At 35.4% G+C, this 14952-nt stretch overlaps 1 protein-coding gene across 1 annotated transcript in view; it reads right to left on the bottom strand.

The window, feature by feature from the left end:
- M1AP (meiosis 1 associated protein) overlaps positions 1-14952 on the bottom strand; it is a 55901-nt gene that overhangs the window by 35596 nt on the left and 5353 nt on the right. Inside the window, exons 3-4 of the mRNA XM_081156616.1 lie at positions 9244-9429; positions 7811-7979 (exon numbers count right to left, since the gene is read on the bottom strand). Of these exons, the coding sequence (XP_081012742.1) occupies positions 7811-7979; positions 9244-9429 (355 nt within the window). The remainder of the gene's footprint in view (positions 1-7810; positions 7980-9243; positions 9430-14952) is intronic.

Below are 14952 nucleotides of genomic sequence, written 5' to 3' on the forward strand. Positions count from 1 at the left end.
CTTGACATCGATCCCTGGCAAAGTCTAAGAGGAAATATTAAACAGATGGTTTGTGAGCACTTAGAAAGGGAACCTGATATCCTTGTGCACAAGTCTGAGAGATGTAGGCTGGTTGACAGCATCATTAGGTTGATTTGTAACTGGTTGAAAGACTTACATACCCAACAAGTGCAGACTGCTGTCAACCTGAGCAGATGCCCTCTGGATGCTAAAGTGCATTGATCACAGTGGCCTTTTTAGTTTTGGCATATTTATTACTTAGCCAGTCTTTAGAAAGCTGTTATAAAATTTTTATTATATGCAAATGAATACATGTAACATCTATGTAAGCTATGAAGCATACCAGCATTTGAACACTCATGGATCCTTTATTCAACTTAAGATGTGGGACATCATCAATACTACTAAGATATCTGTATGCTCTTCCCTGATCTCCAAGGGAAACCTTATCACACTGATTTTTTTTTTTATCATTCCTTTTCTTTTCTTCTTCTTCTTCTTTTCTTTTTTTGTTAATCCTCACCTGAGGATATTTTTTCCATTGATTTTTAGAAAGAGTGGAAGGCAGAGAGGAGGAAGAGGAGAATGAGAGGGGGAGAGGGGAACATCGATGTGAGGGAGACACATTGATTGGTTGCCTTCCGCACACTCCCAGACTGGGGCTGGGAACTGAACCTGAACCCAGGTACATGCCCTGAACAGGAATCAAATCCTTGACCCTTTAGTGCATGGGCTGACACTCTAACCACTGAGCAACACCGGCCAGGGTTATTCTTTTTCTTTTAAAAGTAGTTTTATTTTAAACAAATACTTTATTATTTTTGTTTTGCTTGAGCTTTATAAAGGGGTATCATATTGTATATATCTGGTTATCTGATTTTTTCTCAATATTCATTCACATTGTTGTATGAAGCTGTGGTTCATTCATTTTCATAACTGTATAATATTCCACTTTGTGAATATACCTTGTAATATTTATACATGCCTCATTCAATGGACATTTGAGTGGTTTCTAATTTTTGGCTTTTTGAATAATGTCGATATCCACATTTTTGTCTCCAGGTACATATTGTAAAAGTTTTTCTGGAGACATACTGTTAGGAATGCAATTTCTAGGAGAAGGGTATTGTGAATGTTACTTCAACAAAATGACAAGTTGTGCATCAATTTACATTCTTTCTATCAGTGTATAAGAATTTCTATTGCTCTGTTGTTGTCAATACTATTGTGAGACTTACTAATTTTTTGCAACCTAGCTGGCATAAAATGGTATATCATTGTTTTAATTTGTATTTCCCTGATTACTAATGAGGGTGATAATTTTTCTTATGTTCTTTTGCCACTTAGATTTCCTCTTCTGTGAAATGCCTGTTTAGATCTTTTGCTTATTTTAAAATTAGATTGTCTTTTTTTTTTTTTTAAATTGAATTCCAGGCATTCTTTATGCTCTATACCAATTCTTTTTTGATCATATGAATTGGAAATAGAGTTATAATTTGTCTTACCACTTTCTTTTTGTCTTACCACTGTTGTCTTTTGATGAACAGAAATTCTTAATTTTAAAGCAGTCATACTTATCAATCTTTTATTTTATGGTTGGCAAACTTTGTGTCTCATTTAGAAAAGTTCTTCCTTCTCCTTCCTACCTCCGGTCATAAAATTTTTCCTCTTTATTTTCCCATAAAATTCTAAAGGCTTACCTTCAATATATAAGTCTTTAATCCATCTAAAATAGATTATTATGAATGGTGTGTGGTAAGGATCTAATTTCATTTTTCCCATATGGGATATGGATAATTCTAGTATTATTTAATGACTAGATCCATCCTTTCCCCACTGCACTGCCATGTCAGCTTAGTCACATATCAAGTTTTCATAATGTGGCTGGCTGTTTCTGAGCTCTCTAATCTGTTCCAGACTGGGCAATTTGTCTATTCCTGTTTCAGTATGACACTATCTTAATTATAATTGCCTTATAATCAGTCATCTTAATATACGGTAAGGCAAACCTTTAGCCTTACTATGTAACTTAGCCATATATACATATACATATATATATATGGATGGATTGCTTTGTAAAGTTCATAAAAAACTATGATAGGATTTTGATTGGAATTGATAGATAAATTTGGAGAGAACTGAATTCTTATGATATTAATAGTCATATCCATTAATCTGCTCTACTTATAATTATATCTTCCTTTAAAAATTAAATTTTCTGAGTTTGTTTTAAATTATAGAAATGCTATTGATTTTTAAATATTGATCTTAAATCCAGCTACTTTGTAAAAATGTTACTAATTGTAATAATTTTTCCATAGAATATTTTAGTTATTAATGTAGCCAATAAACTAAGTTTCAAATAATGTAAGTTTTGTTCTTTCCTTTCTAATCTTCATGCCTTTTACTATTTTTCTTATCTTACTAGACTAGGACAACCATGTTGAACCAAAATGATGATGAAGCATCCATATCTCGTACCTGATTTTTTTTGTTTTTGGTTATCCTCACTGGAGGATATTTTTTTTCACTGATTTTTTTACAGAGAGTGGAAGGGATGAGGGAGTGGTGGGGGCAGGGAGGGAGAGGGGGAGAGACACATCAATGTGAGAGAGACACATTAATTAGTTGCCTTCTGCATGGCCCTGACTGGGGTTGGGGATCAAACCTGCAACCTAGGTAGGTGTCCTTGACTGGGAATTGAACTTGTGATCTTCTAGCGTGCAGTCTGTCACTCTAACCACTGAGCAACATAGGCCAGGGCTTATTCCTAATTTTTGAGGGCAATCTTTTTTATATTTCACCATGAAGAATTGTCTTTATTGTAGAATTTTGGTAAATACACTTTGCCAAGTTAAGGAACTTATTTTCTATTGCTATTTACTAAGAGTTTTCTCTTAAATAGTGAATTAATATTAATATTATCATATTTAAAAAAATCTATTAAGACATGTTTTTTATCTTTTAATCTGTTGGTGTGATAAATTATATTTACACATTTCTATTGCTAAATCACCTTGTATTCCTGGGTTAAATCCAACTTAGTACTGTATTCTCCTTTTACATATGACTGGATTATTTAAGATTGTTTTACCTATTTTCATGAGTGTATTGGCCTGCAATTTACCTTTCTTACATTGCCCTTGTCTGATTTTCTACTTGGGAAGTGTTTTCTTTTTCCTTTCTCTCTCCTTCTTATTTTTTAATTTCCAAAAGAGTTTGTATAAGATTGGAGCGATGCATTACTTGGAAGTTTAATAGAACTTGACTATAAAGCCATCTTGGGCTGGTATATTATGAACAATTCAGATTTTTTACTTCTGAGTCAAATTTAATATCTTTTTAAGAATGTGTCCATTTTTGTCCAAATGTTTGAATACATAGCTCTATCTGTAGTTATGTTCCCTTTTCCCAACCCTAGCATCATTTCTTGTGCCTTCTTTCTTATTTTTCCTTCATTGGTTTCACCAAAGGATTCTCTATTTTATCAGTTTTTTCAAAGAACAAACTTTTGAGTTATTGATGATCTCTGTTGCTCTTTTCAGCTGAGCAGTATAGAGCACGCAAGCTTTGGAGCCAGACTGCTTAGATTTGAGACCCTGTTCTATCTCTTACCTGAGAAACCTTGGGAAATTAAATTTGGACAGGACACTATGCCTCAGTTTCTTCATCTAGATACATGAAGATTAGATAAGATAATACATGGAAACTATTTAGAACAGAAAGTATTTGAACAGTAAGTGTTCAATAAAATGTTTCTGTTATTTTGAGCTATAAACAGGATGTTAGAGTATGTTAAGAGACTGTGGCTTTTTTGTTTCACGTATCTTTCCAATGAGGCTCAGAATTTATTTAAAAATGAAACAAGCTAGCAGCATTATTCCTTTGACTGATGGCTCTTCTATGGGGTTAACTTGGCTGCTGGAATTGCAGGCTCTTCCAGATCCTAAATTTATTATCAAGATCCAGCATTCGGGATTTGCTCTAAGGTGTAGGGTTGGCTTATAGGTAAAGAGGGCACAGAAAGATAGAGAAGGAATCCAGCTTCCCCTGTGAGAGCTATACTTCTTCAAATTTTTATTTCTTAGACCACATTTCTTAGTCCACTTTTAACAGCAAAAAAGAAACAAAATAGATAAATAACAAAAATTATGGAAAAGTTGTGTGTTATGTTACATAAAAACAAAAAATTACATATGTAAATTATAATTATGTAACCTAAACATGACTGTGTACAACTGGGAGACAATGTGCAGAAATAAAATCAGTGTAATGGGGTAGTGAGATTATGAATGATTTTAAATTAAAAAAATATTTTATGGTCATACCTTCTTTTCAATAAAAAATTATTAGAGCCTGATATTTTCTTGGTCAAAAGACATGTAAAATGGTACTACTGCTATTAATATCAACAGATAACATTTACTTACTGCTCATATGTGCCAGGCACTGTTCTAAGTGCTTTACATGCAAGTTGTATTTAATCCTCATAGAAACCCTGTGACGTAGCTACTATTACTAGCTCTATTTTATAATTGAGAAAATTGTGGAATAAGGAGTTTAAACAACTTGTTCAAGTTCATACTGTTCTTAAGTAAAAGTCCAACTGGATGGATAAATAAACAGTGATGAATTTATACATTGGAATACCTCACAGCTATTAAAAGGTATGGGTTAGATTTTTATGTGCTAATATGGATAAAAATATTGGGTAAACATTTAAATAAAAAACATAAAAATGCAGAGCAGTGGGTACTGTATAGTCCCATTTTAGTAAAAGGAGATAATGTCAATAACAATAATGTTACTTATATGTCCAGATCCACACATGTGTAGGGAAAACAATTCAGTAGAATGTGTCCTATACTGCTGATGGAACAACACATAGCAGAATAAAGAAATTAATTATGAGGAAAGCACAGGGAAAGTAGGAAGATTTCAAGCCATGAATCATATGTACACTTAACCCACAAAGAGGAATTAGAAGCAATTTATGGGATGATGTATTATTTATTAGCAAATAAGAAGTTACTGGAAGAATCATCAGCAGTGACACAAGATAGAAAGCCGCTTTCCTGCATTTAAAAGCTCTTTCATACAACTCTAGCCACTAACAATTCTAAATAAAGGCATCAGGCTGCCTCAGAGTACTCTGAGCTCTGTGCATTAGAGATACAGTAAGTTCTTTCTGTGTATAGTTACTGAAGGGAGAAAAGGGCATAGTCTGTGCCTGATTTATTCTTGGCCAAACAGAAGGAAAAAGAGCCTCTTGCTCACAGATTCAGTTTGAGGGCCCACTGGGAAGAACTATGAATGGAGGATGGGGAACTCTGAGTGCCTCACCTGGGTCATGGCCCACTCTGTGACCAGGAAGGTGGATGTGTTACTAGAGATAAGGGATGCAGGGGATGCTGGGCAGACCAAGAACAGCCTCCACAGGTATCACTGTCATCAATTCATTCAACAGGTATCTACTGATAATCTAGTATATGCTACACACTGGGACAAGGAAATGAGTAAGATGAATTTTAAATCCCAAGGTACTTACAGTTTAATACAGAGAGAAAAGATATCAAGTATTTTACAATTTTAGGTGAGAAAGCAAAATTATCATACTATAAAGCAGTGGTAAACAATTTTACATGGTATATAATTAAGTGCTGAAGTGTGTGGTGCAGACCACAAGTGATGTGGTTGTTCTAAGGAAAGAAAAATCAATACAGTAGTCACAAACCTGAATCAGGCCTTAAAGGATGGGGAGGATTTGGCTGGAAGAAGATAGGGGAAGGAATTCAGAGGAAAAGGCTACTGTGAGTGGCGGATGGAGAGAGAAAGAGGAGCAGTCAGTGAGGAGGCTGACTGAGGAAAGCAGAGTGTGTGCAGTAGGGGAGAGCTCATAAACCTCACAGCTAAGGCTGGTTGCCCACCCTCCCTGCCTGACCAGAACAATGCCAGGGCCTCATGATGCTGGAAGGATCTACATGTGTCAGAATCTGACGGGAAACACACCCCTAGTTACCAACCCCCTGACTAATTAGAGGGTGAAGGGCAGAGTGCAGTTATCCATGTGGGACCAGGAAGAGATCAACAGTATCAAAACAGTGAGCACCTCCGCATGTGCAAAACCTTAGAGAAGACCAATAGAGCCAGAAAGGATTGCTGGAGGGTGAACCGTAACTTGACTGTTGAACAAATTAAAACTAGTTAAAAACCTCTTAAACTCCGTAATTTGGGAATCTCTACCTGACCCCTGACTAAAATATTTTCATAAATTTCCATTGCCTTGTCTGAGTGCTATGCCTTATGATGGATTTAGGGCATATATGGCCCTTTACAACCTCACTGCACCTCTGCCTGATAAGTCTCCAGTCATAGGGGACCATGGTCATGTCTCTGAAAGTTTGATTCATCTTGCTTTCTCATGCCCCCGGGTTCCGTGTTTGAGTGCCTTTTTCTTCTTCTTCTGCTTGGCTAATTCCTACTTGTCCTTGAAGACTCAGTTTGAAGATTTTTTTCTTTTGGAAGTGTAAGATAATGGGTGGTTTATGCATGATTTATTAGTAGGGACCTGGACACCAGTGGTTTCTGGGTAGGGGTGGGCAGATTGGGGACACCACGGCTGGGAAGCTAATGACTGAGAACCTATTCTGGGGGCTGGGAGGGACACGGAGATGGTGTGTGTGAGCCAAAACTCTAATCCCATGGCACATGCTTCAATGTTCCATCAAGCTTCACTTACAAATCACAAATTCAAAGATCAAAATTATTAAGAATGTCAACACAGGAAACTAAGAGCATTAGTCCTAAGCATAGGGCTTTTATGAATGCAGGGCCCTGTGTGGCTGCGTTGGTTATAAAGCCATGAAGCCAGCCCTGCATAAAAGTCTGTTCATACAGCATTGATTAATAGCAAAATGTAATAAAACAAATTGTTTCACTAATAAGCGATTGAATAAATAAATTATGGTCTAACCACACAGTAAAAAAGTCATGTAGCCAATAAACAATGAGACAGATCATCTTCTAGATACTAACATAGATAGTTGACTAAAACACTAAGAAAGTTACAGAATAATATGTATGTAATTATCCCATTAAAATGTTGAATACAGTTGGCCCTCCATATCTGTGCATTCTGCGTTGGTGGAGTCAACCAAGTGGATCGAAAATATTTGAGGGGAAAAAAGTTACGTTGTTGCTGACATCTTATGTAGTTAGGCCTACTATGGTTTCATCTATACTGAGCATGTGTAGATTTTTCTTTATGATCATTATTCCCTAAACAATACAGCATAACAACTATTTACATAGCATTTACATTGTATTAGGTATTATAAGTAATTTAGAGATGATGTAAATTATGCTGGTGGATGTGCATAGGTTATATGCAAATACACACCACTTTATATACGGAACTTGGGTATCAGCAGGTTTTGGTATATGTGGGGATTTTGGAACCAATCCTTTGCAGATACCAAGGTGTGTGTATATATATATATATATATATGAATGACTAGCTAAAAGAACGTTGGGAGGGATACCTGAATCTCTTAAATGATGAGGAGGAAGAAATTTTTACATCTATAATATTTCAGGCTTTACATGAACATATATTGTTTCTGAAATTAAAAATATGATTAAAAAATTCAACTCTAACACCTAGAAACACTTGTCTGACCCACAGTAGAATCTGTTAGCTTCATTTCATTTACGAACATAAAGAGACCATGAAAAATAACCTTCCTGACCTGTAAAACACTACTCATTAAAATTCTTACCATTATTTTTACCTTTCCATTTAATTCTTTACCTTCATTGCTGGGCTCTTCAATAGGGGATGCTGAGTCCATACACTCTAGGGCTCCCTTTGTGATCTCGACCACCTGAAGCCTCCTGACCTGGACTAGGTCTATGTCTTTCAATCCGCCCTCCAATTGTTTGACCACCTCTTTTCCGGGCTGGGAAGTCAGAACAGTAATCTGGAAATAAATCCAAGAATCAATGTGTCTTCCTTCCCTGGCATTCAGAGTGAGGAACACAGATTAGACATAGAGGATTAACACAGGAGAAGTTTGTGGTAGTGGCTATTGCCTTTAGGGCAAAGAGGATTTAACTGCAACTTACAAATAAAATTTCATTTGACAGATTATTTTGGGATCATCACAGGACCCTCCCAAACGGTGAGCCTACCCTCGAAAGTGACCAGTGAGAACCCATCCCTGTGTTTTAGTTTTTTTTAAGATTGCTTGAAGCACTGGTGGTATCTGTCCTGCTCAAAATGCTTTGATTTTATGAGGAAATAGAGAAAATCGGATCCTTAAACTCCACTCCCTAAATGTGAACTGAATAGTGGAGCGCCTATATGCTACTTTTTCACAGTGGTGCTTCCATGGAGACTTCTTTCCTTGCTCAACCTGGATCCAGCTGAGCTGTTTCTTTTGCTCTCTTAACTCTAAAATGTACTTATGCTTGATCAATACAGATGACATGAAGGACTATTGAGGTGCTTGTGTAGAATTTGAGTCTTTTATTCCACCTGAATGAATATACTCTGTTTTTATTAGCAGTTTTGTCTTGAATTTGAAACTCTGGGAGGCAATTCTTTTTGTACTTAGACATTTTTGATTGAGGAAGAGAGATGCAGATAAAAGCACAATTATTCTTAAAATTGTTTTTAAAAATCTTTTTGATGCCTGACGTTACCAGAGACTGAAAGTGTTTTAACTCACACACACTCAGTGGAGCATGCAGTCATGACTTACTATATTTTAAGATTGTCTCAGTCTGGCACCAGAATTTTAGAAATTTTTACACTTGCACATTTGCTAATCCCAAGAAAATTTACTTATTTTGATGCCAAGATTTGATTAAGAACAGTTGTAAGTCCTTAAGGGTACCCAGAATGTATAAATATAGACACCAATCTAGGCAGTTTAATGATTGCTTTACAAGTTCCAAAAATCCAAAGGCAGATGGCATATTCAGATTTTATTTTGATTTCAGTTTTCCCTTATAATTCACTTTAGTCCCTATTTTTTAGATCTCCTCTCTATACCTAGCTGTGTACTAAGAATTGCACAGATTATAGGAAAAAGGGACCATGTCTCCTGCCTTCAGGGAGCTGAAAATCTAGTCTTAAAAATTACATTTAACGTGTAAAACAGAACAATGTAAGAATAAGGAAGCATCTAGATGGGCTGACATGGGAAGATGGCTTAGACTCCTAAGGCCAGCATCTCCTACCTCCAGGGAAGTGTAGGTCAAAGATGAACCTGTAGCCACATGTCTGCTGTACTGTTTGAACTGCTGGAGCCCATCTTCTACCGCCAGCTGCAGAGAAATGCCTCGTGGTCTGAAACAACCTTCTCTTGGTAACGTGCGGAGCTCTGAGATACAGGTGTGCAGCCTGGCAAAGTTCCCTTTCACTTGCTGCAGAGAAAAACGAATCAAACATACAAATATTTAGTGATCCAGGTTTCAGATTAATTGGGAGTTCAACTTCATTACCATTTACTCTTCAGGAGTCCCTTTTCTTCCTAAAAATCTGTTTATTTGACCAACATTAACTGAATGCCTGCTATGCCTTTTACTCCATTTCTATTTATGAAGTCCCATAGAAGCAGTTTGATTTTAGCTGCTAAGTCCAGCAGTACACTTTCACTGTTCTACATCAGGGATATACTACCAACTCTCCAGCCCTATGTCATAATTTAGTTCACAGGGATCTGGATCACCTTTCCCTTCCACAAGATGTCACACTGATCCATTACATTAATGACATTATACTAATTAGACCTAGTGAGCAAGAAGTAGCAGCTATTCTAGATATACTGGTAAGACATTTGTGTGACAGAAGGTAGGAAATAAATCTGACTAAAATTCAGGGGCCTCCTAACTTGGTGAAATTTCTAGGGGTCCATTGGTGTGGGGTATATTGAGATACCCCTTCCAAGGGGAAGCAGTTTGTCGCTTTTGGAGTAGAGGAGAGGATCTAAGTTTCATCTTCCTGCTTTTAGTTCAACCTTCATTCTTACCTCCAGAAGTACTTGGTTTTGCCAATTCCAAAGCCTTTTGAGGACTTAGTGGGGTAACTTGCTTTCTTCCCTGGCTTTCCCCACTACTGGCTTAAGATTTAGCATTCTTGGAACTGCTAAGCCAATGATCATTTGTTCACCTGTACATAGTTTCAGAAATTTTGTTGTGACTTTTTCTTCTCTCATTACTTTTTTCTTAAGAGTTTATACTGTGAGGGCAGAGACTTCTAGTTGTCCCTCAATATTTACCCTCTTCCTCTAGGTACCAAAACTGTCAATTTTTATGTGGGCACTATGACTATCTGGAATGACTGCATTTCTCAGACTCTCATACACCTAGGAGTTTCAGCGTGGTTAAGTTCTAGCCAAAGTGATGATAGTAAGCAAAGTGATGGGAGCAACTTTTGATTTTTTTTTTTTTTAAAGGGCATGGGAGTTTTCTTTGCTTGTTTTCCTTTCCTGATTGCTGGAATACAGGCATAAGAGTGGCCAGCTTAGACCACAAGATAGCCAAATTAGAGCACTATTAGTTCTAAAATCTCATTGTAGGTAATGTATGATTTAAATAACTTCTTTGTTATTATCAGAAGATAAAAGAATGGGTAAGATAACTGTGTGGTACTAACTGGAAATATCAGGGGAACATTTTGTAAAGCATATGATTATCTAACCACTATGTTGTACACCTAAAACTAATACAAAATAATATTGAATGCAAACCCCAAAAAATAAAAAAATAAAGAATTGGTAAGATCTTCACAGTAAGGGAATTCTTCTGAAACTCTGCTTTGAGAGATTAATCACTTTGGTCAGATTTATTTATATTAAGGTCAAAATGGATATAAAAGGAATTCTAATATTTTAATTATGATTCCTCTGTCATGATTCCTTATAAAAAGTTCAGGATTATTTGATTATGCTCAGAAATTAAATATGAGGAGTTATATTGAGGTTTTCATTTTGGGCAAGATTCCTACTTGCTATCTTTCTCCATTTATATTTTGAGCTAACTCTGCAGATAGAAAATGTCAGATACTTATACAGGTCAGAGACAATGGGTCTAAAGTAACATTTTTCCTTAAACAAAAACGTAATTGTTCTACACATAAGGTAATGTCATTGTTCCAGTGCTTTTCTTGAGCTTTTAACCAGGGTTGAACTTACTGTTCTTTTGGGGAAAAAAAATGGCTTGCAATTTTTCCTGATACCAGTCAGAGGTTTTTAGTCTAGAATGGCCTGACTCTCCTAATAGAGTAACTAAGGGAATCAAGGGAGTCACTCAAAGCCAGACGTACTGAGGAGTGCCAGATGCATATAACATAGTCACTTGAGGAGGGAAAAAATTCCTTTTACCTTTGTTTGGGACATGAGCTCCCATAAAAGGACAAAAGCCTTTTATGCTGGATATCTTCCATTTGTCCTTCCAGGTCACTCTCTACTTTTCTCTACCCATATTGCCTGACAGAAGATAGATATCACAGCCAAATGGTCATGGGACAGACATGTGCAAGGAAAATAGCACAATAGGGGAACATATCTGCCACATGGCCATAAATATCAGAATCACTTTCACTCTGTCCTTAGTACACTTGTAGGTCATATAATCAGTGGATTATATACAATGAGAGTTATACATTTTGTTTACCCATTTACCAGTTAATAGACATTCTGATTGTTTACAGTTTGGGGCTATTATGAATAATGCTGCCATAAATATTCATGTACATTTATTTGTGTGAATGCATGTTTTCATTTCTGACCGATAGATTCCTGGAGTGGAATTGTTGGGTTATAAAAAATATATATATTTAGCTTTTTAAGAGATAGACAAACTACTTTCCAAAGTGGTTGTATCATTTAACCTCATCAGCAGTGAATGAGGGTTATAATTTCCCTACATTCTCACCAACACTTGGTATTGCCTGTCAGTAGTGCCTGTCTTCTTAATTGCAGCCATTCTAGTGAGTGTGTAATGTTACCTTTGTTTTTCTTTAACTTTTTATTTTGAAATAACTATAGATTTACATAAAACTGAAAAAATTATACATAGAGAACTTGTGTAATTTTCACTCAGTTTCTTCCAGTGATTACATCTTACATAACTAAAGCACAATTTTGAAACCAAGAAATTGACCTTAGTACAATGTGTGCATAGAGTTCTATTATCACATCTGTAGATTCATGTAACCAGCCCCTCAATCAAGATACAGAATTATCCTATCACCACAAAGCTCTCCCTCATGCTGTGCTCTTATAGTCACCTCCACTCCTTCCCATTCCAAACCCTTGGCAACCATTAATCTGTTCTCCATCTTTATAATTTTGTCATTTTGGGAGTGTTATATAAATAGAATCAATGTGTGTGACCATATCAGATTGGTTTTCCCCCCCACTCAGCATAATGCTAGAGGTTTGTCAATTTTATTGAACATTTCAAAGAATTAGCTTTTTGTTTCATCAATTTTCTGTTTTCAATTTCATTGACTTATGCTCTTTATTAGTTCTTATCTTCTGCTTGTTTTGGGTTTATTTTGCTATTCCTTTTCTAATTTCTTAAGGTGGGGAGCTTATATTACTAATTCTAAACTTTTCCTATTCTAATTTAGTGTTATAAAATATCCTTGTCAACACTGCTTTAGCTAGATCCCATACAATTTGACATGCTGTATTTTAATTTTCATTCAATTCAACATATTTTAAAAATTTCCATTGACATTTCTTCTTTGACCTATGAATTATTTAGAAAAGTGTTGGTTAGTGTCTGAGTGTTATTGATTTCTAGTTTGATTCCATTGTGGCCAGAAAACATATTGTGTATGACTTCAATTCTTTCAAAGTTGTTGAAGTTTCTTTTATGACCCAAGATATGGTCTACTTTGACAAGTGTTCTGCGGGTCCTTGAAAAGAATGTGTATTCTCTTGTTGGTGGAGTATTCTGTGAATGTCAATTAGATCCTGTTAGCTAATATTTTTCTGCATCCTTGTTGATTTTCTCTCTAGGTGTTCTATCAATTTTCAAGAGAAGGGCATTGAAGTTTCCAACTATAATTCTGGACTCGTCTATTTCTTCTTTCAGTTTTGCTTCACATATTTCAAAGTTCTGTTGTTTGGTGGTAGGTATGCATTTAGGGTTGCTATGTCTTCTTGTTGGATTGACTCTTTTATCATTACCTAATATTCCTCTCTGTCCCTGATATTCTTTGCTCAGAGTCTACTTTATTTGATATATTAATACAGCCAATTCTGCTTTGTTTTGATTAATGTTATTATAGTATATATTTTCCCATCCTTTTATTTTCAATCTATTTTTGTTGTTTTTGAAGTTAGTTTCTTATAGATAGAATATAGTTGGATCACCACCCCCCTGCCAATCTTTCTTTTAATTGGTGTATTTAGACCATTTACATTTAATGTAATTATTGGTATGTTAACCTGCCAATTTACTTGCTGTTTTATGTTTGTTTCCTCAGTTTTTCATTTCTCTGTTTTCTTTTACTTTTTTCCCTGTGAATTAAATGCTTTTTAAGAATCCCATTTTAATTTATCTAAAGTGTTTCTGAATGTATCTCTTTGAATAGCTTTTAAAAGATTGCTCTAAGTGTTACATTATACAAACATACTCATCACAGTCTACTGGTGTCAACATTTTACCAGTGAAAATGTATAGAAACCTTAACTTCCTTTAAGTCTCTTTACCTTCCCATTTATAATGTAATTATTTTAAATATTTCTCTATATCCATTAACAACCACATCAGACAATGTTATCATTTTTGCTTCAACTGTCAAATATAATTTAGAAAACTCAATAGAAAGTCTATATATTTATCCATATTTTATTATTTCCATTATTCTTTCTTTCTTCTGGGTATTCTAAGATTCTTTCTTTTATAATTTCCTTTTTGTTTCAAAAAGTTTCTTCAACCATTTTGTTTAGGTAGGTTTGCAGGTGACAGATTCTCTTAGTTTTCCTTCATCTGAGAATGTCTTTATTTCTGATTCATTCCTTAAAGATGTTTTCACTGGACACAGAGTTCTAGGTTAACAGTTCTTTTCCTTTATATTGAAAAAGGCTACACTTCCTTTGACCTCCATGTTTCTGATGAAAATAAATCTATTGTTACTTGATTTCCCCCCACCCCCCTTTATCGGTAAGGTATCAGTGCTCTGCTTTCAAGAATTTGCCTTTAGTCTTTAGAATTTTGATTATGATGTGTCATAGAACAGATTTCTTTGTATTTATCCTATTTAGAACTCACCAGCCTCTTAAATATTTAGATTTATAACTTTTGTGAAATTTGGGAAATTTCCAATGATTATTCCTTTGAATATTTTTTTCAGCCCTACCCTCCTTCCCCTTTTCTCTTGGACTCTGATGATGTGAATGTTAGATCTTCTGTTATAGTCTCACAGGTCCCTGTGGCTTTGTTCATTTTTTTAAAGCCTATTTTCTCTCTGTTGCTCAGATTGGGTAATTCTGATTCTACTTTCCAGTTCATTGATTCTTTCCTCTGACCTCTCCGTTCTGTTGTTGAGCCTATCCATTGAAGATTTTGGTTTTTCAAATTTTGGTTATTATATTTTTCAGTTCTAAAATTTCTATTTGGTTTTTCTCTGTACTCCTTTTATTTTGGTGAGATGTTCTATTTTTCCTTTTGTTCCAAACATGTTCATAACCGCTTGTTAAAGAATTTTTATGATACTGCTGTAAAATCTTTCCCAGCATCTGTGTCATTTCCGTATTGGCATTTGTTGTCTTCTCATTCAAGTTGAGTTTCCTGTTTCTTGATATGATGAGTGATTTTTTAAAATTTTTATTGTATTCTAGACATTTGGGGTATTATGTTATAAGACCTTGGATCATGTTTAAATCTTCTGCTTTAGCAGGTCCCTCTGATACTCTGCCAATGGGGACAGTG

The sequence above is a fragment of the Miniopterus schreibersii genome (assembly GCF_964146895.1).
Source record: "Miniopterus schreibersii genome assembly, chromosome: 13".
NCBI classification, from domain to species: domain Eukaryota; kingdom Metazoa; phylum Chordata; class Mammalia; order Chiroptera; family Miniopteridae; genus Miniopterus; species Miniopterus schreibersii.